This window comes from Aphelocoma coerulescens, chromosome 31 (genome assembly GCF_041296385.1).
Source record: "Aphelocoma coerulescens isolate FSJ_1873_10779 chromosome 31, UR_Acoe_1.0, whole genome shotgun sequence".
Taxonomy (NCBI): Eukaryota; Metazoa; Chordata; class Aves; order Passeriformes; family Corvidae; genus Aphelocoma; species Aphelocoma coerulescens.
The window spans coordinates 2,059,682-2,081,967 of NC_091044.1; the positions used below are offsets into that span (position 1 = coordinate 2,059,682).

At 68.5% G+C, this 22,286-nt stretch overlaps 2 protein-coding genes across 2 annotated transcripts; one reads left to right on the forward strand and one right to left on the reverse strand.

Annotated features, from left to right (window-relative positions):
• The first annotated feature begins 469 nt into the window (after window positions 1-469).
• On the forward strand, window positions 470-17,559 carry PC (pyruvate carboxylase). Its single transcript, XM_068998061.1, has 21 exons — window positions 470-507; window positions 1,931-2,057; window positions 3,116-3,300; window positions 4,004-4,169; window positions 4,680-4,825; window positions 5,690-5,807; window positions 6,624-6,775; window positions 6,925-7,043; window positions 7,994-8,156; window positions 8,807-8,989; window positions 9,395-9,539; window positions 9,781-9,870; window positions 10,998-11,219; window positions 11,982-12,138; window positions 12,533-12,773; window positions 13,090-13,339; window positions 13,567-13,811; window positions 14,124-14,303; window positions 14,619-14,867; window positions 15,869-16,009; window positions 16,453-17,559. The coding sequence occupies exons 2-21, from the start codon at window positions 1,931-1,933 to the stop codon at window positions 16,699-16,701; spliced, it is 3,528 nt and encodes a 1,175-aa protein (XP_068854162.1). The 5' UTR covers window positions 470-507; the 3' UTR covers window positions 16,702-17,559.
• Window positions 17,560-18,801: 1,242 nt separating this feature from the next.
• On the reverse strand, window positions 18,802-21,611 carry OVOL1 (ovo like transcriptional repressor 1). The gene is made up of 4 exons (XM_068998263.1): window positions 21,512-21,611; window positions 20,453-20,589; window positions 19,727-19,991; window positions 18,802-19,094 (listed from the first exon to the last, which is right to left on the reverse strand). Exons 1-4 carry the CDS (start codon window positions 21,609-21,611, stop codon window positions 18,802-18,804), a joined length of 795 nt encoding a protein of 264 aa, XP_068854364.1.
• Between the last annotated feature and the right edge of the window lie 675 nt (window positions 21,612-22,286).

The following is a 22,286-nucleotide window of genomic DNA, read 5'->3' on the forward strand; positions in this document are numbered from 1 at the left end:
AGGTCCCCGTTCCTTCCCCTACGTGGGGGGGAGCGCAGAGCGTCCCACGCAGAGCAAAGAGAGCTCGCTATAGCCCAGAGAGCGCCGTCATGGCCTTGCAAAGCGCGCCCCCTGCTGGGCGGGAGGACCGCCCGCCGCCTCCCGGACCCGCACATCCGGGAAGGGCGGGGCCTGCGCCGATCACGTGAGACCACCCGGCCCCGCCCCTCCGCTGGGCCCCGCCCCCGCCCCGTCAGCGCCCGCCGAGCGGCCAATGGCAGCGGGAGGAGCGGCTGTGACGTCACCAAACCACGCCCTCATCTGCGGGCCGGGAGGGGGCGGGGCCTCAGCAATGAGCGACATTTAAATGAGCCAATAGCGATGCGTGGGCGGAGGAGGGCGAACCAATGAAACGCCTTGCTTCGGGAAATGGGCGGGGCCGCCGCGGGGGGGTGGGCGGGGCCTCTGGCGGGGGGCGGGGCCAGCGGGGCCGCCGGGACGCGGGGGGAAAGCGGCGCTCGCGGAGCGGTGAGTGGGCACCACGTGACCTCCGGTATCGCCCGACTGTCGCGACATGGCCCCCCTCCACAGAGGGAACCCCCCCGCCCCCCGAGGGCGTCCCGCCCGCTGGGGGGGCTGCGACCCTCGCGACCCCCGGGCCGCCCGTGCCCCCCCCCCCACCGGGGTCCGGGACCCCCCCATGGCGCCCGGGACCCCCTACGGGATCCCCTATAGCGCCCGAGACCCTCCGGCGGTCCTTAGATCCCCTACGGGGCCCGGGACCCCCCGTAGAGCCCCCTGTGGGGCCCGGGACCCCTCGGCATGACCCCCCCCGGGAGCCCCCCGTAGGGTCTGGGACCCCCGGGCCGGCCCCTCCTGTAGCCCCCCATGGAGCCCCTGCAGCCCCAGCGCGGACCGGGGCTCCCGGTGCTCCCGGTGCTCCCGGTGCTCCCGGGGCTCCCGGTGCGGGGCCGCGCAGCAGCGGAGCGACCCCCGCAGGGTCCCCGCAGCGACCCCGGTGCCCCCCGGTGCCCCCCGGTGCCCCCCGGGGCCGGGCGGACTTTGCCCCCCCGGTCAATGATTCACCGGGGGGGGGGGGGGGGAGCGGGGGCGGGGGCTGCGGGCGGGGGCGGGGGGAGCCCGGGGGGAGCCGGGGCCGGCGAGGGGCTCCGGAGAGAGGGGACAGGAGAGGGGGAACAGAGGAGAGAGGGGAGAGGAGAGGGGAGGAGAGAAGAGAGGGAACAGGAGAGGGGGAACAGGAGAGGGGGGACAGGAGAGGGGCCAGGACACAGCCGGGGACAGCGAGGGGACGGTACCGGCTCTGGGGGGCTCTGGGGGGCTCTGGGGGGCTCTGAGGGGGGGGTCGGGGTGTGAGAAAGGCGCTCATGGGGGGCTCGGGGGCTCGGGAAGGAGCTGGGGTCGTGCGAAGGGGAGGGGAGGGGGGGGATTGGTGCCAGGGGGGTCCTGGGGGGGGTCCTGGGGGGTGGGAAAGGTGCTGATGTGGGAGGGGGGGGGGGCTCGTGCAAGGGGCGATTGTGCAAGGGGGGGGGTGTGCAAGGGGGACAGGCCCGGGCAGGACCCTGAGTGTGCAAGGGGGGGGCCCTGGGGGGGGCCTGGTGCAAAAATCCCCGTGCGAGGGGGGGTTTGGGGAGGGGGAGGGGTGGCTGTGCAAGGAGGGTCCTTTTGGGGGGGGGGGAGACCCCCGTGCGAGGGGGGTTTGGGGAGATCAAAGCGGGGGGGTCAAAGGTCACTGGGGCAGAGGGGAGCGGGGGGTGGGGGAGGGGGGGGCCCAGGTGCTTTTTGGTGTTTTTTGGTCGCGGGAGGGGTCAAAGGTCACTGGGGCAAAGGGGAGCGCGGGAGGGGGGAGGGGAGAGGGGGGCTTCTGCACCGGTGGGGGGGGGGGGGTCGGGGGCTGCGCTGAGCCCCCCTTTCCTTTCTTTCCCCCCCCCAGATGTTCCAGCTGTGCCGCCCCCGCGGGGGCCGCGCCCTCCTGGGGCTGCGGCTGCTCCGGGGCCCCCCCGGGCCCGCCCGCCCCGTCAGCTACCGGCCCCTGCGCAAGGTCCTGGTGGCCAACCGGGGTGAGCGGCCGGCCCGGGGGGGGCTGAGCCCCCTCTGACCCCCCCAGACCCCTGGGACCCCCCCCCAGCCCCCCTGTGTCCCCTGGGAACCTCCCTGAGCCCCCCGTGTCCTCTGGGACCCCCCCCATGTCCCTTTGATCCCCCCCTGCCTGTGGCCCCCAGGTGACATCGCCAGCCAGGTGTCCCCAGGTTGTCCCCAGGGTGTCCCTGAGATGGCCCCGTGTCCCCAGGGTGTCCCCAGGGTGTCCCCGGGGCGTCCCCAGGGTGTCCCTGAGCTGGCCTTGTGTCCCCAGGGTGTCCCCAGGGTGTCCCCACCGTGACATGGCCATCCGGGGGATCTGCATGGTGGCCCCAGGGTGTCCCCAGGTTGTCCCCAGGGTGTCCCTGACCTGTCCCTGTGTCCCTGACCTGTCCCCAGCTGTCCCTGTGTCCCCGAGCCGTCCCCATGTCCCTGAGCTGTCCCCATGTCCCTGTGTCCCCAAGCTGTCCCTGGCTGTCCCTGTGTCCCCGAGCTGTCCCCAGCTGTCCCCGTGTCCCCAAGCTGTCCCCAAGCTGTCCCCATGTCCCTGAGCTGTCCTCATGTCCCTGTGTCCCCAAGCTCTCCCCATGTCCCCAAGCTCTTCCCGTGTCCCCGAGCTGTCCCCATGCCCCCAGCTGTCCCCATGCCCCCGAGCTCTCCCCATGTCCCCGAGCAGTCCCTGAGCTGTCCCCAGCTGTCCCCAGCTGTCCCCGTGTGCCCGAGCTGTCCCCGAGCTGTCCCCGAGCTGTCCCCAAGCTCTCCCCGTGTCCCCGAGCTCTCCCTGTGTCCCCGAGCTGTCCCTGAGCTGTCCCCAGCTGTCCCCATGTCCCCAGCTGTCCCCAGCTGTCCCCAAGCTCTCCCCGTGTCCCCAGCTGTCCCCAGCTGTCCCCATGTCCCCGAGCTGTCCCCGAGCTGTCCCCAGCTGTCCCCAGCTGTCCCCGAGCTCTCCCCGTGTCCCCAGCTGTCCCTGAGCTGTCCCCAGCTGTCCCCATGTCCCCAGCTGTCCCCCAGCTGTCCCCAGCTGTCCCCGTGTGCCCAGGTGAGATCGCCATCCGGGTGTTCCGGGCGTGCACGGAGCTGGGGATCCGCACGGTGGCCGTGTACTCGGAGCAGGACACGGGGCAGATGCACCGGCAGAAGGCGGACGAGGCGTACCTGGTGGGGCGGGGGCTGCCCCCCGTGCAGGCCTACCTGCACATCCCCGACATCATCCGCGTGGCGCAGGTCTGGGGGCACCGGGGACACCGGGGACACCTGGGGGTACCGGGGGGCACCGGGGACACCTGGGGACACCTGGGGACATTGGGGACACCTGGGGATACCTGGGGACATTGGGGACACTTGGGGATACCTGGGGACATCAGGGACACCCTGGGGACATTGGGGACACCTGGGGACATTGGGGACACCTGGAGACATTGGGGACATCTGGGGACGCCTGGGGACATTGGGGACACCTGGGGACACTGGAGACACCTGGGGACACCTGGGGACACCTGGGGATACCTGGGGATACCTGGGGACACTGGGGACATTGGGGACACCTGGGGACACTGGAGACACCTGGGGACACCTGGGGACATTGGGGACACCTGGGGACACCTGGGGACACCTGGGGACATTGGGGACACGGCTCGGACACGGCGAGGGCGATACTGGGGAGGGGGACGCACTTGGGGACGCGGGGAGGGGACACTGGGGGTGTCCTGTGACCCCTCCCCGTGTCCCTGTGGGGGCGGTCTGGGGACACCTGGGGACATTGGGGACACCTGGGACATTGGGGACACCTGGAGACATTGGGGACACCTGGGGACACCTGGGGACACCTGGGACATTGGGGACACCTGGGGACAGGGTGGCCCCGTGCCCCCTCCCCGGAGCCCCTGGGGGTGTCGTGGCGCTGCCGTGACCCCCCCGTGCCCCCCAGGAGAACGAGGTGGACGCCATCCACCCCGGCTACGGGTTCCTGTCCGAGCGCGCCGACTTCGCCCAGGCCTGCCTGGACGCCGGGGTCCGGTTCGTGGGACCCCCCCCGGACGTCGTCCGCAAGATGGGGGACAAAGTGGAGGCTCGGGCCATCGCCATTGCCGCGGGTGGGGGTCCCGGGGGGCTCAGGGGGGCTCCAAGGGGGGGTTTGGGGGATATGGGGGTGGCTGGGGGGGGAGTTGGGATGGGGTGTGGGGGGATTGGAGGGGCTGTGGGAGGTGTTGGGGTTTTGGAGAGGGAGTTTGGGGGTTCCTGGGGGGGGTCTCTGTGGGATTCAGGGGTTCCTGGAGGGGCTGTGGGAGGTGTTGGGGTTTTGGAGAGGGAGTTTGGGGATTCCTGGGGGGGTCTCTGTGGGATTCGGGGGTTCCTGGAGGGGCTGTGGGAGGTTTTGGGCTTTTGGAGAGGGAGTTTGGGGGTTCCTGGAGGGGTCTCTGTGGGATTCGGGGGTTCCTGGAGGGGCTTTGTGGCATTTGGGGATCCCGGGGGGTGGGGAGGGGGATCTGTGAGGGAGTTTGGGGGTTCCAGGGGGGCGTGTTGGGGCTCTGTGTGGGCTCAGGGGGATTTCGGGGGGATTTGTGGGGCCTCGGGGCGGGCGCTGAGCCCCCCGTGCCCCCCAGGGGTGCCGGTGGTGCCGGGGACGCCGTCGCCGGTGTCGGCGCTGGCCGAGGCTCAGGAATTCGCCGCCCGCGTCGGCTTCCCCGTGATCCTCAAAGCCGCCCACGGCGGCGGCGGCCGCGGCATGAGGGTGGTCCGGGCCCCCCAGGTACCGAGCCCGAATCCCCGGAACCCCAAATCCCCTGGAGTTCCGCCGCCCAGGAACACAAAATCCACCAGAAACCCAAATCCTTGCAACCCCAAATCCCCCGAAATCCTAAATCCCCCAGAACGCCAAATCCCCAGAATCGCACGTGGCCGGGAGCTGAAATTCCCCAGGAACGCCAAATCACCGGAACCCCAAATCCCTGGAACCCCCAATCCCCAGGAACACTAAATTCCCAGGAACCCCAAATCCCTGGAACCCCAATCCCCAGGGACACCAAATCCTCAGTAATCCCAATCCCAAGGAACCCCAAATCGTGGATTTTGGAGGACCCCAGGGTTGGAGTGGGAGGACTCTGGATTTGGGGGAACCCCGTGGTTTGAGGCACCCCGGGTTTTGGGGTGCTTGGATTTGGGGTAACACAGTGGGGAGTGGGGAATCCCAGATTTGGGAAGACACAGGAATTTTAGGAGCCCTGGGTTTGGGATCTGTGGATTTGGGGGGTGGGGATATCCTGGGGTTTGGGATCCCTGGATTTGAGGATCCTCAAGATTTGGGGTCCCTGAATTTGGGGGGAGGGGCTGCAGGGGGGGAAATCTTGGGGTTTGGCGTCACCGGATTTGGGGTCCCTGGGATTTGGGGTCCCTGGGTTTCAGGGTCCCTGGGGGATTTGGGATCCCTGTGGGATTTGGGATCCCTGGGATTTGGGATCCCTGGGGGATTTGGGGTCCCTGGGATTTGAGATCCCTGGGGGATTTGGGGTCCCTGGGATTTGGGATCCCTGTGGGATTTGGGGTCCCTGGGTTTCAGGGTCCCTGGGGGATTTGGGGTCCCTGGATTTGGGGTGCCACTTTCGGGGTCCCGCAGGAGCTGGAGGAGAACTTTTCCCGCGCCACCTCGGAGGCTTTGGCCGCCTTCGGGAACGGGGACCTGTTCGTGGAGAAATTCATCGAGCGCCCGCGGCACATCGAGGTCCAGATCCTGGGTACGGCCCGGGGGGGCCCCGGGACTCTTGGGGGGTCCTCGGGCTGGTTTGGGGGTCCCTGGGACGCTGGGAGGGGCCCTTGGGGCTTTTTTGGGAGGTCCTTGGGGGCTTCTGGGAGGTCTCTGGGGACTTTTAGGATACCTGGGTACCCAAGACCCTTCCAGGGGTCCCTTTTTGGGGTGTCCAGGTCCCTTTTTGGCATTTCTAGGTCCTTTCTTGGGGTTCCCAGGTCCCTTTTTGGGGTGTCCAGGTCCCTTTTTGGGGTATCCAGGTCCTTTCTTGGGGTTCCCAGGTCCCTTTTTGGGGTGTTCAGCTCCCTTTTTGGGGTGTCCAGGTCCCTTTTTGGCATTCCTAGGTCCTTTTTTGGGGTTCCCAGGTCCCTTTTTGGGGTTCCCAGGTCCTTTTTTGGAGTGTCCAGGTCCCTTTTTGGGATGTCCAGGTCCTTTTTTGGGGTTCCCAGGTCCTTTTTTGGGGTGTCCAGCTCCCTTTTTGGGGTGTCCAGGTCCCTTTTTGGGGTTCCCAGGTCCCTTTTTGGGGTGTCCAGGTGTTTTTTTGTCGTGTCCAGGTCCCTTTTTGGGCTTCCCAGGTCCCTTTTTGGCGTTCCCATATCCCTTTTTTGGGGTTCCCAGGTCCCTTTTTTGGAGTGTCCAGGTCCCTTTTTGGGCTTCCCAGGTCCCTTTTTGGCGTTCCCATATCCCTTTTTTGGGGTTCCCAGGTCCCTTTTTGGCGTTCCCATATCCCTTTTTGGGGTGTGCCGGTCCGTTTTTGGGGTGTCCGGGTCTGTTTTCGGGGTTCCCTGACGCCCCGGTCCCCCAGGGGACTCCCACGGGAACGTTGTCCACCTCTTCGAGCGGGACTGCTCGGTGCAGCGCCGGCACCAGAAGGTCGTGGAGATCGCCCCGGCCGCCCGGCTGCCCCCCGAGCTCCGCGCCCGCCTGGCCGACGACGCCGTGCGCCTGGCCCGGCAGGTGACCCCAAAACCGGGGGGGACAGCGGGGGGGGGGGACCCCAGGAATTGGGGCTGGCAAGGACCCCGAGAGCCCCGTGGGGGTCCCAGGAGTCCTGGGGGGGCTGGGGGTGCCCGGGACCCCCCTCACGGGCGGGTTTGGGGTCGCAGGTGGGCTACGAGAACGCCGGCACCGTGGAGTTCCTGGTGGACCAGAACGGGGATTATTTCTTCATCGAGGTGAACTCGCGGCTGCAGGTGGAGCACACGGTCACCGAGGAGATCACGGAGTGAGCGGGGACCCCGAAACGGGGGGGAGCGCCCCAAAACAGCAGGGAAACCCCAAAACAGCAGGGAAACCCCAAAACAGCAGGGAAACCCCCCAAAACAGCAGGGAAACCCCCCAAAACAGCAGGGAAACCCCAAAACACCAGGGAAACCCCCCAAAACAGCAGGTAAACCCCCCCAAACAGCAGGAGAACCCCAAAACACCAGGGAAACCCCCCCAAACAGCAGAACCCCAAAACAGCAGGAGAACCCCCAAACAGCAGGGAAACCCCCCAAAACAGCAGGGAAACCCCCCCAAACAGCAGGAGAACCCCAAAATGCCGGTGACCCCCTAAAACACCGAGGGACTCCCAAAACACCGGGGCCCCTGGAGGGGTGGGGGATGCCCTGGTCACTCAGACACCCCGTGCCCCCCTGCATCCCCCTGTGACCCCACGTCCCTCCCTGACCCCGCGTCCCCCCGTGAGCCTGTGTCCCCAAAAGTCCCCCCACGACCCCGCTGTCCCCACTGCCCCCACTGTCCCTGACCGCTGTCCCCTATACCCCCTGTACCACCTGTGTCCCCACTGTCCCCCCGCTGTTCCCCCCTCCCTGACCACTGACCCCACTGACCCCTCTGTCCCCACTGTCCCCTGACCCCGCTGTCCCCCCATCCCTGACCTCTGTCCCCTCTGTCCCTGCTGTCCCCTGACCCCTCTGTCCCTCCATCCCTGACCCCTCTGACCCCCATCCCTGACCCCGCTGTCCCTTCATCCCTGACCCCGCTGTCCCTTCTCACCCCACTGACCCCTCTGTCCCCCATCCCTGACCCCGCTGACCCCGCTGACCCCTCTGTCCCCCATCCCTGACCCCGTTGACCCCTCTGTCCCCCATCCCTGACCCCACTGACCCCTCTGTCCCCCATCCCTGACCCCGCTGACCCCGCTGACCCCTCTGACCCCCGTGTCCGCAGTGTGGACCTGGTGCACGCGCAGCTCCAGGTGGCCGCGGGGCGGTCGCTGCCGGAGCTGGGGCTGGAGCAGGAGCGGATCCGGGTGAACGGCTGCGCCATCCAGTGCCGCGTCACCACCGAGGACCCCGCGCGCGGCTTCCAGCCCGACACCGGCCGCATCGAGGTGCCCCCCGGCGCCCCCGGGACCCCCGGGGCACCCCCGAGCTAGGGACACCCCGTGGGACCCCCGGGGCACCCCCTGTGGGACCCCCGCACCCTGGACACCCCTTGGGACCCCCAGGGACTCCCTACGGGACCCTCAACCCAGGGACCCCCCCTTGGAACCCCTTTGGGATCCCCCCTTGGGACCCCCCAAGCCAGGGACCCCCTTTGGGATCCCCCCTTGGGACCCCCACCCGTGCACCCCCCCCTTGGGACCTCGCTTGGGGTGTCCATAGGTTCCATAGGTGCATCCGTGGGATTTTGGGGTGTCTGAAGGATTTTGGGGTCTCTTCACTCTGGGGAGGGGATGTGGGCTTGGTGTGCCCATAGATTTGGGGCGTCCATGGGGTTTTGGGGTGTTTTTAGGGTTTGGGGTGTCGGGAGGTGTTTCCATGGAGGTTTGGGGTGTCTGTAGGATTTGGGGGTGTCTCTAGGATTTGGGGGTGTCCGGAGATGTTTCCATGGAGGTTTGGGGTGTCTGTAGAATTTGGGGGTGTCTGTAGGATCTCGGGCTGTCTGTAGGATCTCAGGGTGTCCGGAGATGTTTCCGTGGAGGTTTGGGGTGTCTGTAGGATTTGGGGGTGTCTGTAGGATCTCGCGGTGTCTCTCCAGGTGTTCCGCTCCGGGGAGGGGATGGGGATCCGCCTGGACGGGGCCTCGGCGTTCCAGGGCGCTCTGATCTCGCCCCACTACGACTCCCTGCTGGTCAAGGTGGTGGCCCACGGGCCGGACCAGCCGGCGGCCGCAGCCAAGATGAGCCGGGCCCTGGCCGAGTTCCGCATCCGAGGGGTCAAGGTGGGGCCGGGGGGGCTGGGAGGGGGCAGGGGAGGGAGCTGGGGAGGGTTTGGGGGGGTCCTGTGTGACCCATGGGGGATTTGGGGGGATCTTGGGGTGGCACCGTGAGGGGGTTGGGGGGATTTTTGGGGGGGGATTCTGTGGGATGGACGAGGGGTTTGGAGGAGTCTTGGTGACCCCCCCCCGCAGAAGGAATTTGGGGGGGGGGGTCCTGATGTCCCTCACGCATCACACGAGGGTTTAGGGTGGTCCTGCTGCCCCACAGGAAGCCTCGGGGCACTTTTGCTGCCCCACCCCGAGGTTTGGGCCGTGGCGGTGCCCCCCACGCCCCACCCAAGCTTTGGGGGGGAAGGGGGGGGTCTCGTTGTCCCCTCGGCCCCCCCTGACCCCGGTGTGTCCCTGCAGACCAACATCCCGTTCCTGCAGAACGTCCTGGCCCACCCGCAGTTCCTGGCGGGCGCGGCCGACACCCAGTTCATCGACGAGAACCCCGAGCTCTTCCACCTGCGCCCGGGCCAGAACCGCGCCCAGAAGCTGCTGCACTACCTGGGTCAGGCCCGGGGGGGGCCCGGGGGGGCTCGGGGGGTCCCCCGAGGGTCCTCAGCGGGGCTTGGGAGGGATTTCGGGGGGTCCTGGCGGCTCTAAAAGGTCCTGGAGGGGTTGTAGAGGTGCCTGGAAGAGGCTGGGAAGGGTTTGGGGGGTTTGGGGGGGGCTCTAAAAGGTCTGGGGGTGTTCGGGGGGGGTCCCTGGGGTGTGTCACCCCTCGTGTCACACGTGTCCCCCCCTCGCAGGTCACGTGATGGTGAACGGGCCCAGCACCCCCCTCCCGGTGAAGGCGAAGGCGGCGCTGGTGGAGCCCAACCCCCCCGCGGTGCCCATGGGTGAGTGGGGCTGGCACGGCCCTGGCACGGCCCTGGCACGGCCCTGGCACGGCCACGCGTGTCCCTGGGGGTCCCTGGATGTCCCTGGGGGTCCCCTGGGGTGTCCCTGGATGTCCCCTGGGGGTCCCCAGCAGGACGTGCCCTTGGGCGTGTGCCACCCCCTGAGCCCCCCAAGGGCCACCCTCTGCCACCCCCCCCCTGACCACGAGCCCCCCCCTCACTGACCGCCCTGCCCCCCACCCTGCCCCTTTGCTGACCCCTTTGCTGGCCCCTGACCCCTTGCTGACCCCTTTGCTGACCCCTGGCCCCTTTGCTGACCCCTGGCCCCTTTACTGACCCCTGCCCCCTTTGCTGACCCCTTTGCTGACCCCTTTGCTGACCCCTGGCCCCTTTGCTGACCCCTGACCCCTTTGCTGACCCCTTTGCTGACCCCTGGCCCCTTTGCTGACCCCTGACCCCTTTGCTGACCCCTTTGCTGACCCCTGGCCCCTTTACTGACCCCTGCCCCCTTTGCTGGCCCCTTTGCTGGCCCCTGCCCCCTTTGCTGACCCCTTTGCTGACCCCTTTGCTGACCCCTGACCCCTTTGCTGCCCCCTTTGCTGACCCCTGCCCCCTTTGCTGACCCCTGCCCCCTTTGCTGACCCCTGCCCCCTGTGCTGGCCCCTGCCCCCTTTGCTGGCCCCTTTGCTGCCCCCTTTGCTGACCCCTGACCCCTTTGCTGACCCCTGCCCCCTTTGCTGACCCCTGACCCCTTTGCTGGCCCCTGCCCCCTTTGCTGGCCCCTGCCCCCTTTGCTGGCCCCTTTGCTGACCCCTGACCCCTTTGCTGGCCCCTGCCCCCTTTGCTGGCCCCTTTGCTGCCCCCTTTGCTGACCCCTGACCCCTTTGCTGACCCCTGCCCCCTTTGCTGACCCCTGACCCCTTTGCTGGCCCCTGCCCCCTTTGCTGGCCCCTGCCCCCTTTGCTGCCCCCTTTGCTGACCCCTGACCCCTTTGCTGGCCCCTGCCCCCTTTGCTGGCCCCTTTGCTGCTCCCTTTGCTGACCCCTGCCCCCTTTGCTGGCCCCTGCCCCCTTTGCTGGCCCCTGCCCCCTTTGCTGGCCCCTTTGCTGACCGCTGGCCGCCCACAGGTGCCCCCCCCGAGGGGCTGCGGGCGGTGCTGCAGCGGGAGGGCCCCGGGGGCTTCGCGCGGGCGCTGCGGCGGCACCGGGGGCTGCTGCTGACCGACACCACCTTCCGCGACGCGCACCAGTCCCTGCTGGCCACCCGCGTCCGCACCCGCGACCTGGCCCGCGTCGCGCCCTTCGTGGCCCACGCGCTCAGCCCCCTGTGCAGCATGGAGACCTGGGGAGGTCAGGGCGGGGCTCAGCGGGGCGGGGCTTAGTGGGGCGGGGCTTAACTGGGTGGGGCTTAATGGGGAGGGGCTTAGCGGGGTGGGGCTTAGTGGGGCGGGGCTTAGTGGGGCGGGGCATAATGGGGCAGGGCTCAACAGGGTGGGGCTAAGCAGGGCGGGGCTTAGTGGGGCAGGGCTCAATGGGGCGGGGCTTAACAGGGTGGGGCTCAGCGGGGTGGGGCTTAGTGGGGTGGGGCTTGGCGGGGCCTAACGGGGCGTGGCTTAACTGGGTGGGGCTTAATGGGGAGGGGCTTAGCAGGGCAGGGCGTAATGGGGCGGGGCATAATGGGGCAGGGCTCAAGAGGGTGGGGCTTAGGAGGGAGGGTCTCAGCGGGATGGGGCTCAGTGGGGTGGGGCTTGGTGGGGCCTAACAGGGTGGGGCTTAACGGGATGGGGCTTAATGGGGAGGGGCTTAGCAGGGCAGGGTGCAATGGGGCGGGGCTTAGCAGGGTGGGGCTCAACAGGGCGGAGCTGCTGGGGGCGGGGCCTAACGGGGTGTGGCTTAAAGGGTGGGGCGCTGGTGGGTGGGGCTGAGGGTGAGCGGGGCAGGGGCGGGGCCTGAGTGGGTGGGGCTTGGGCGTGGCTTAACGGGGTGTGGCTTTGTGGGCGGGGCTTGCCCAAACGCACGCGAGGGTGGGGCTCGAACGAAGGGGCGTGGCCGTCCCGCGGGGGGCGTGGCCTGGCCGCGGGGGGCGTGGCTGAGGCCCGGGCGTGTCCCCAGGTGCCACCTTCGACGTGGCCATGCGCTTCCTGCACGAGTGTCCCTGGGAGCGGCTGCGGGAGCTGCGGCGCCTCGTGCCCAACATCCCCTTCCAGATGCTGCTGCGCGGGGCCAACGCCGTGGGCTACACCAACTACCCCGACAACGTCGTGCACCGGTGCGGGACGGGGCCACGGCGGCTCGGGGGGCGGCCTGGGGACACGGGGGGGGCGTGGGGGACGTGGAGGGGTCACGTGGGGGGCAGAGGGGCGTGGGAATGTGGGGACATCAGGGACACGGGGGGATATGTAGGGGTCAGCGAGGACACGAGAACTTGGGGACGTGGAGGGATGGGGGCACGGGGGGATGATGGGGACACGGGGACGTGACAGGACAGGGGACACTGGGAGATGTGGGGACACAGGGGACACGGAGGGATGGGGGCCAGGGGACACTGGGGACACGAGGGACCCCGAGTGGCCACCCCCGGACCACGTCACATCACCGAACGTCCCCTGGGGACGTCCCGAGGCGCCCCGCGGGGCCGCCGTGAGCGCTGCGCGTGTCCCCAGGTTCTGCGAGGTGGCCGTGGCCAACGGCATGGACATCTTCCGCGTGTTCGATGCCCTCAACTACCTGCCCAACCTGCTGCTGGGCGTGGAGGCCGCGGGCAACGCCGGCGCCGTGGTGGAGGCCGCGCTGTCCTACACCGGGGACGTGGCCAACCCCACCCGCACCAAGTACAGCCTCCAGTACTACCTGGGGCTGGCCCGGGAGCTGGTGACAGCGGGGACCCACGTGCTCTGCATCAAGGTCTAGTGGGGCTTGGGGGGTCCTGGGGGGGATTTGGGGGTCCGGAGAGGAGCCGGGAGGGGGATTTGGAAAATGGGAGGGGAATTTGGGGGATGGGAATGGGGATTTGGGGGTCCGGAGAGGAGCCGGGAGGGGGGATTTGGAAAATGGGAGGGGAATTTGGGGGATGGGAATGGGGATTTGGGGGGTTCGAAGGGATGGGAGGGAGGATTTGGGGGTGCTGGGGGGGAATCATGGCTCCCCTGTTCCCCAAGACTGGGCTGGAGCAGGGGTGGGACACGGAGGACGCCCCGTGACCGCCGTGTCCCCTCCCCAGGACATGGCGGGGCTGCTGACGCCGGCGGCCGCGCGGCTGCTGGTGGGGGCCCTGCGGGATCAGCACCCCGAGGTGCCCCTGCACGTCCACACCCACGACACGGCCGGCGCCGGCGTGGCCTCCATGCTGGCGGCCGCCCAGGCCGGCGCCGACGTGGTGGACGTGGCCGTGGACGCCATGTCCGGCATGACCTCCCAGCCCAGCATGGGCGCCGTGGTGGCCTGCGCCCGGGGGACGCCCCTGGACACAGGTAAGGGACGGGGGGACGCCCGGCCTGGAGGGGTCACCAGGGCTTGGAGTGGCCACCAAGGGCGGAGACGCCACCGCAGTCCTGGAGGCGCCGCGGCGGCCGCGAGTTCATTCCCAACGCGGTGTCCCCACGGTGTCCCCTCCCCACGGTGTCCCCACGGTGTCCCCTCCCCACGGTGTCCCCACGGTGCCCCCACGGTGTCCCCACGGTGTCCCCGCTGTCCCCAGGCATCTCCCTGGAGCGCGTGTTCGAGTACAGCGAGTACTGGGAGGCGGCGCGGGGCCTCTACGCCGCCTTCGACTGCACGGCCACCATGAAGTCCGGCAACGCCGACGTCTACGAGAACGAGATCCCGGGCGGTCAGTACACCAACCTGCACTTCCAGGCCCACGCCATGGGGCTCGGCCACAAGTTCAAGGAGGTCAAGAAGGCCTACGCCGAGGCCAACAAGCTGCTGGGGGACCTCATCAAGGTGGGGTGGCCCTGGGCTGGGCAGGGGGGTGGTGCTCGTGGGGTGGGGGGGCTTCAGGAGATGGTGTCCGTGGACAGGTGGCGTCCACGGGGTGGGATGATGTCTGTGGGGTGGGGGGTGTCCACGGGTGGGTCTGGCAGCAAGAGATGACCCGTGCGGTGACCGTCGAGGTGACCCATGAGGGGACTCGTGAGCTGAGCCCTAAGTTGACCCAAGGTGTTCCCCCCGAGATGACCGATGAGCTGACCCTGTGGTGACCCCTGAGGTGACCCCTGAGGTGACCCCTGAGGTGACCCCTGGGTGGCCCCGCAGGTGACGCCGTCCTCGAAGGTGGTGGGGGACCTGGCGCAGTTCATGGTGCAGAACAGGCTGTCCCGGGAGGAGGTCGAGGCGCGGGCGGACGAGCTCTCCTTCCCCCTGAGCGTCGTGGAGTTCCTGCAGGGGCACATCGGGGTCCCCCCGGGGGGCTTCCCTGAGCCCTTCCGCTCCCGGGTGAGCCGCGCTGGGCACTGGGAGGGACTGGGAGGGACTGGGAGAGCACTGGGGAGGCTTTATTGGACGCTGTTGCCGTGGCAACGGGATGCTGTGGTCCCTGCCGCCATCTCCATCGCTGGTTGCCGTGGCAGCCGAGCCTAGCGAGGAGTCCCAACAACGGTTGCCATGGCAATTACCCCTCGAGACGGCTGCTGGTGCTGGTTGCCACGGCAACCAACCCGAGCCTAGCAACGGCTTCCAATGATTGTCGCCCCATCCCGTTGCCGTGCCAACGCCCCGTTGCCGTGCCAACGCCCCCCCCGTGCCCCCCAGGTGCTGAAGGACCTGCCGCGGGTCGAGGGGCGCCCGGGGGCGTCGCTGCCCCCGCTGGACTTCGAGGCGCTGGGCCGGGAGCTGGAGGCGCGGCACGGGGCCCCCCCCAGCCCCGAGGAGCTGCTCTCGGCCGCGCTCTACCCCAAGGTCTACGACGAGTTCCGCACCTTCACCTCCACCTTCGGGCCCGTGGCCTGCCTGGGCACCCGCCTCTTCCTCGAGGGGCCCACCATCGCCGAGGAGTTCGAGGTGGGGGCGCCGGGGGGCACTGGGAAGGGACTTGGGATGCACTGGGAGGAGGCTGGGATGGACTGGGAGGGACTGGGGGGCACTGGGAGGGGCTGGGAGGGGATTGGCGGGCACTGGGAGGAGGCTGGGATGGACTGGGATGGACTGGGGGGCACTGGGAGGGGCTGGGAGGGGATTGGCGGGCACTGGGAGGAGGCTGGGATGGACTGGGAGGCACTGGGGAGCACTGGGAGGAGGCTGGAATGGACTGGGAGGGACTGGGGGGCACTGGGAGGGGCTGGGAGGGGATTGGCGGGCACTGGGAGGAGGCTGGGATGGACTGGGAGGCACTGGGGAGCACTGGGAGGAGGCTGGAATGGACTGGGAGGGACTGGGGGGCACTGGGAGGGGCTGGGAGGGGATTGGCGGGCACTGGGAGGAGGCTGGGATGGACTGGGAGGGACTGGGGGGCACTGGGAGGGGCTGGGAGGGGACTGGCGGGCACTGGGAGGGGACTGGGGGGCACTGGGGAGCACTGGGAAGAAGCCAGAATGGACTGGGAGGCACTGGGATGGGCTGGGAGGGGATTGGGGAGCCCTGGGAGGAGGCTGGAATGGACTGGGGGGCACTGGGGAGCACTGGAAGGAGGCTGGGATGGACTGGGGGGCACTGGGGAGCACTGGAAGGGGCCGGGAGGTGATTGGGGGGCACTGGGAGGAGGCTGGGATGGACAGGGGGGCACTGGGAGGGGACTGGGATGGACTGGGAGGAACTTGAGGGCACTGGGAGGGGCCAGGAGGGGATGGGGGGGCACTGGGAGGAGGCTGGGATGGACTGGGAGGGACTGGGGGGCACTGGGAGAGGCTGGGAGGGGATGGGGGGACACTGGGAGGGGACTGGGACTTGTGGACGCCTGGAACCCCTCACACACCCCTCACACATCATTTGAATGTCATTTGCATGCCATTTGCATGCCATTCGCATGTCATTTGCATGTCGTTTGCGTGTCGTTTGGCGCCCAGGTGGAGCTGGAGCGGGGCAAGACCCTGCACATCAAGGCGCTGGCGCTCGGGGACCTGAACGCGGCCGGGCAGCGCGAGGTGTTCTTCGAGCTCAACGGGCAGCTGAGATCCATCCTGGTCAGGGACACCCAGGCCCTCAAGGTGGGCGTTTGGGGTGCTCTGGGAGGGTCTCGGGGGGGTTTGAGGTGATTTTGGGGGTTTAAGGGGGTGATGGAGGGGGGTGGTGTTGGGGCTCGATGGGCAACTGAGCTCCCAACCTGGGGCAAGCGACTTTTTGGGGGGTCTGAGGGGGTTTTGGGGGGTCTGAGGGGGTTTTCGGGGTGCCTGAAGGAGTTTGAGGGGCTTGGAGGAGCTTTTAGGGGGATCTGAAGGAGTTTTAGGGGCCTGGAAGGGGCTTGGGGGGGGGCTGAAAAAATTGGAGGGGACACAGGAGGGTCTCTGGGGACTCGGGGGGGTTTTGGGGAGCACAGGAGGTTCTGACCAACTCGGGTCAGGTTTGGGGCAACTCTGGGGACACGGGGTGGCCCGAGGCGACCCCTGAGTGACCCAACTGACCCCTGAGCCCCCGCTTTCCACCCCCCCAGGAGATGCACGTGCACCCCAAGGCGGACAAGGGGGCCAAGGGCCAGGTGGGGGCCCCGATGCCGGGGGAGGTGGTGGAGGTCCGGGTCAAGGAGGGGGCGACGGTGGCCAAGGGGGACCCGCTGTGCGTGCTCAGCGCCATGAAGATGGAGACCGTGGTGACGGCGCCCGTGGGGGGCAAAGTCACCAAGCTCCACGTGCGCCCCGGGCTCAGCCTCGAGGGCGACGACCTCATCGCCGTGATTGAGTAGTTTTCTGGGGGCTTTTCTCCCCAAAACTCCCCCAAAATAACCCCGAAATTCTCTGCCCCCCCCCGCCCCGAAAGGGCCTCACGGAAATGGGGCGCGGCCCCTTTAAGAGCCCCCCCCGTGGGGTGGCGCCCCCTGGTGGGGGCAGGGCGGTACAACAAGGCCTTAATTGGGGGGGGGGGGCGCATCTTAATTAGTGGGGGGCCAGGTCTTAATTAAGGGGTGCCCCGTGCAGAGGGGGGGCACAGGGTGATGGGGGGGTCCCGCTTTGGGGGGACCCCAATTTGAGGGGGGGGGTCACTCATTAAGTGGGGACCCCTCTCTTGGCTGGTACGACCCATTTGGGGGGGGGACACACCCAATAATTGGGGTCGTCCCCCCCTCTTTTTTTTGGGCATTTCACCCCATATTTGGGGGATCAAATTTCTTGGGGGGGTGGGGCAGAGTTTGGGGGGGGGGGTCGCCCCCTTTTGGGGGAGGGGCTTCATTTCCTGCGGGGCCACCCCCCAGTTTTGGCCCTTGATGTCCCCCCCATTTTGGGCCCCTCCCCATTTTCGGGGTCCCCCCCATTTTTGGGGGTCCCCTCGCACCTTGGGGGGCCCCCACCCTCCCCCCATCCCTGCCAAGCTGCCTTAGGGGGATCTGGAGGATTTGGGGGGGGATCGGGTGGGTGTGGCCGCCCCTCCCCCATCCCCCTCCTCCCCCCTTTTGCCAAACGCCCCCGGGGGTGGGGGAGGGGAGGGGGCGGAGCCTGTGACCAAAGGGGGGAATTGAACTGGATTTGTGGGGGGAGGGGCCGCCCCTCCCCCACTCACCCCCCCCTCCCCCACCCCCCGTTCCGGGGGGTCCCGGGCAATAAAAACTGGACTAACAGCAGCCGTGGTGTGGGGGAGGGGCTGCGGGGACCCCAGAGTGACCCCCAGGTGGCCAAAGTGACCCCCAAGTGACCCCCCCCAGGTGTGACCAGGGGCTCCTTCAGGTGCTCGCCCAGACCTTTCACGGAGGGGGCGTGGTCTGGCCCGGAGGGGGCGTGTCCTCCATCACGAGGGGCGTGGTCAGTGATCACAGAGGGGCTTTAATTCCCAGGGTGGCCCCGCCCAGACCCCAAAATGGGCGTGGCCCTCTCCAAAGTGGGCGTGTCCATGCGCCAAGGGGGCGCGGCTTCTGACCGGAGCGGGCGTGGCTTTGGACCACGCCCCATTGGCTGCACGTGGGGGCCGGGGGGGGGTCAATCCCCAAATTCCCCCACCCTGACCCCAAAGGGGGCGCGGCCTCTGACCCTTTCTTCCCCAACCCCAAACTGGGCATCTCCCCTCCCCCAAACGGGCGTGTCCCCAAGTGGGCGTGTCCCTCCCCAAATGGGCGTGTCCCTAAATGGGAGTGTCCCTAAATGGGCGTGTCCCTCCCCTAAACGGGCGTGTCCCTCCCCTAAACGGGTGTGTCCCCAAGTGGGCGTGTCCCTCCCCAAATGGGTGTGTCCCTAAATGGGCGTGTCCCTCCCCTAAACGGGTGTGTCCCTCCCCAAAGGGGCGTGTCCCCACTATCAATGGGCGTGTCCCCAGGTGGGCGTGTCCCGAAGTGGGCGTGTCCCTCCCTACCCGGATGTGTCCCCAAATGGGTGTGTCCCTCCCCAAATGGGCGTATCTGCGCTATCAATGGGTGTGTCCCCAAATGGGCCTGCCCCTCCCTACCCGGGCGTGTCCCTAAGTGGCCGTGTCCCTCCCCTAAATGGGTGTGTCCCTAAGTGGCCGTGTCCCTCCCCTAAATGGGTGTGTCCCTAAATGGGCGTGTCCCTCCCCTAAATGGGCCTGTCCCTCCCCTAAACGGGCGTGTCCCTCCCCAAATGGGCGTGTCCCCGCGATCAATGGGCGTGTCCCCAGATGGGCGTGTCCCCAGATGGGCGTGTCCCTCCCTACCCGGGCGTGTCCCCAAATGGGCGTGTCCCCGCTATCAATGGGCGTGTCCCTCCCCAAATGGGCGTGTCCCCGCTATCAATGGGCGTGTCCCCAGATGGGCGTGTCCCTCCCTACCCGGGCGTGTCCCCAGCCCCACCCGGGCGTGTCCCGCACCCCCCTCCCCCCTTCCCCATTCCGGGCCCATTCCCTACGGGCCCGGGGCCGTGCGGGGCGGGCCGGGGCGCGGCGCGGGCGTGGCCGCGGCCTTGCGGGCCAGCTTGGCCAGCAGCGGGCTGTGCGGGTGGCGCTGGCGCAGGTGCGCCAGGTGCGCGTCCTGGCTGTCGGCCGTGCCGCCGCACTCCTCGCACACGTAGAGCTTGGCCCGGCGCTCCTTGTAGCCGTAGCGCTGCGCCACGCCGTGGATCTTGCGCAGGTGCGACTCCAGAGAGCAGCGCTGCGTGAAGGCCTTGTCACAGAGCGAGCACTTGTAGGGACGGACACCTGGGGACAGCGGGGACAGCGGGGGGACATCAGGGACACGGCCGTGTCACAGAGCGAGCACTTGTAGGGATGGACACCTGGGGACAGCGGGGGGACATCAGGGACACGGCCGTGTCACACGGGGGGCACTTGTAGGGACGGACACCTGGGGACAGCGGGGACAGCGGGGACACGGCCGTGTCACAGAGCGAGCACTTGTAGGGATGGACACCTGGGGACAGCGGGGGGACATCAGGGACACGGCCGTGTCACAGGGGGAGCACTTGTAGGGACGGACACCTGGGGACAGCAGGGACAGCGGGGACACGGCCGTGTCACACGGGGGGCACTTGTAGGGCCGGATGCTTGGGGACACGAGGGGACACACGGGGTGGGGGGGGTTGGTCGCTGTCATCGCTCTTGTCCCTGTCCTGTCCTGTTCCATCTCCGTCCACGTCCCCTTCCAGCTCCATCCCATCCTTGTCCCCACCGGTGGCCTCATTCCCCGTCCCCATCCCCGCCCCATCCCCGCTCCATCCCCATCCCGCTCCATCCCCGCTCCATCCCCGCTCCATCCCGCTCCATCCCGCTCCATCCCCGCTCCATCCTGCCCCATCCCCGCCCCATCCCGCCCCATCCCGCCCCAGTCCCACCAGTGTGGGTCCGGACGTGTCTCTTGAGGTCGAAGGTGTCGTTGAAGCCCTTCCCGCAGTAGGGGCACCGGTGCCGCTTCACCTCGCTGTGGCACTTGAGGTGCCGGTTCAGCATCCGCTGGAACCCGAAACTCTTCTGGCACACGGGGCACGAGAAGAGCTCGGAGCCCCCCGGGACCCCCCCGGCCACCGGGACCCCCACGGGGACCCCCCCGGCCAGGGGCAGCCCCGGGGGGAGGGGGGCGCCCAAGGGGCCGGACGGGACCTGCCGAGGGAGGGGAGGGAGGGGTTAAATGGGGGGGACCCCCAGTGATGGGGACACCGAGTGGTGGGGACCCCCCCTTTGGGGAGCCCCCCAGCCTGGGGACCCCCCAGTTATGGGAAGAACCCTGATTTTGGGGACCCCCACCCCACCTTGGTGCCCCCCAGTCATGGGGACCCCTGGTTTTGGGTCCCCCTCCCCAGATCGAGGACCCCCCGTCACAGGGACCCCCCCCACCTTGGGGACCCCCCAGCCCCAGGGACCTCTTCCCTTGGGGACCCCCGATTTTGAGGACCCCCCCAGTTTGGGGATGCCCAATTTTGGGGACCCCCGGCCATAAAGGACACCCAGTTTTAGGCCCCCCCCAGTCACAGTCCCCTCCCCCCAGTTTGGACCCCCCCCAGGTCACTTTTCTCCCCCCCCATCCCTCCAGGGCCCTCCCCAAATTTGGGGGCCCCCCTTACCTTGCCCCTGGGGTGCAGGAAGGGGCCGGGGGGGGCGCGGGGGGGCAGCGTCATGTCCAGGGGGGACGCGGGGGACGCGGGGGCCTCCCCCACCGCCGGCTCGGGGTCCCTGCGCAGGGGGCAGCCCCCCAGGCAGACTGGGGGGGGGCACGGGTTGAGGGGGGGTCCTGCACCCCCCAATGGGACCCCCTCAACGTAACCCCCCCCACTCGGCACCCCAAAATATGACCCCAAAAAGACCACCCTAAACATGACCCCTCCCCTCCTCAAATCGGACCCCCCAATGTGGCCCCCCCGCCCCACTTTTTCCCCTCCAAGCCCCCCCCCAGGGCAGGAGGAGGATTTGGGGGGCCCCTCCCCCGCTCCCCTCCCCCGCCCTTTGGGGTTCCCCCGACCGGTCCGACGGCTCCGGCCGCGACACCCCAAATTACAGCCCAAATTACACCCCAAATTAGGGGTTTCCGGCGGGTGTCGCCCGCGTGGGCCCCGGGGGGGGGACGCTACCCCCCCGCCCTCCCCACCCCCCCCGCGGGGACACAGGCGACACCCCAAAATCCCCTCCCCCACAAAGGGACACAGGCGGCCGCCCCAAAATCCCCCCTAAAATCACCCAGCCCCGAAAACGATCCAGGGGTCCGGGCACCCCAAAATCCTCCCCAGCCCCCCCCGTCCCCAGTGTCTGGGTGGGATTTTGGGGCTGAACCCCAACTCTGTCATTAACGGGACCCCCCTGGAGGGGGAGGAGGTCACCCCCAAAGCCTGGGATCCCTCCAAAATCGGGGTCCCCGAAACTCCTGGATCCCCAAAATTCCTGTGTCCCCCCAAATTCCTTGGTCCTTCCGAACACCGGGGTCCCTCCAAAACACCCGGAACCCCCCAAAATCCCTGGGCTCCCCCCAAACCTCGGGGTCCCCTTGAACTCCTGGAACCCCCAAGTCCTTGGGTCCCCCCAAACCCTGGGATCCCGCCGCACTTCGGGGTCCCCCCAACATCCGACTCTCCCCGGCCCTCCGGGGCCCCCCAAGCCCCTTGTCCCCCCCAAATCCTCTGCCCCCGTACTGGGCACGTAGATCTCCGCCCGCTGCTCGTCCGGGAGCTCGCTCCAGTTGCGCTTGGCCGTGGCCACCACCGGCTTCTTCACCAGGAACGCGCGCGGCATGGCCGGATCCCGCCGGATCCCGCTGGATCCCGACCCCGCCGGATCCCTCTGGATCCCCCCCGGATCCCTGCTCCGATCCCCGGAGGGTTTCGGTGCCGATTCCCAGCTCCCGGCTCCCTGGCGGGGCTGGGTCTCGGATCCCGGCGCTGCTTCCGCTCTGGATTCCCGGATCCTCCGCCGGGTTCGGTGCCGGATCCCGGATCCCTGGTTGAGTCGGATCCCAGATCCCGAGTGTTCGCTCAATATCCACAGCCGATCCCAAATCCTCGGTCAGTTTTGATGCCAGATCCCGAGTGTTTGGTCAATACCCGCAGCCGATCCCAGATCCCCCAGGTCGGGTTCGGTGCCGGATCCCCGGTGAATTCCAGTGCTGGATCCCCAATCCCGCTGGATCCCAGCGCTCCGGAGGATCCCGAATTTGGGCTCAGATCCCGGGAACTGAATCAATTCCGACGCCGGATCCCGGCTGCTCTGCTGGGTGTCGCCGCCGATCGATCCCAACACCGGATCCGGCCCCTCAGTCCATCCCACGCCCGATCCCGGCGTCGCCGCGATCCGCTGTCACCACACCCGGTGCCACCGGTCCCGCGCTGCCGCCCCGCCTCAGCACCGCCCGGCACCGGGGCCGCCTGCGCTGTCCTGGAGCTGTCCCGGTGCTGTCCCAGCAGTGCCGCT

Excerpts from the sequence above, each read along its gene's own strand:
- PC (XM_068998061.1), top strand. The coding sequence starts at position 1,931 with ATGTTCCAGCTGTGCCGCCCCCGCGGGGGCCGCGCCCTCCTGGGGCTG. Across the intron at positions 3,301-4,003 it reads ACATCATCCGCGTGGCGCAG|GAGAACGAGGTGGACGCCAT; the intron begins GTCTGGGGGCAC and ends CGTGCCCCCCAG. Across the intron at positions 16,010-16,452 it reads GGGACACCCAGGCCCTCAAG|GAGATGCACGTGCACCCCAA; the intron begins GTGGGCGTTTGG and ends CCACCCCCCCAG.
- OVOL1 (XM_068998263.1), bottom strand. The coding sequence starts at position 21,611 with ATGCCGCGCGCGTTCCTGGTGAAGAAGCCGGTGGTGGCCACGGCCAAG. Across the intron at positions 19,992-20,452 it reads TCCTGCACCCCAGGGGCAAG|GTCCCGTCCGGCCCCTTGGG; the intron begins GTAAGGGGGGCC and ends CTCCCTCGGCAG. Across the intron at positions 19,095-19,726 it reads ACACGTCCGGACCCACACTG|GTGTCCGTCCCTACAAGTGC; the intron begins GTGGGACTGGGG and ends CGCTGTCCCCAG.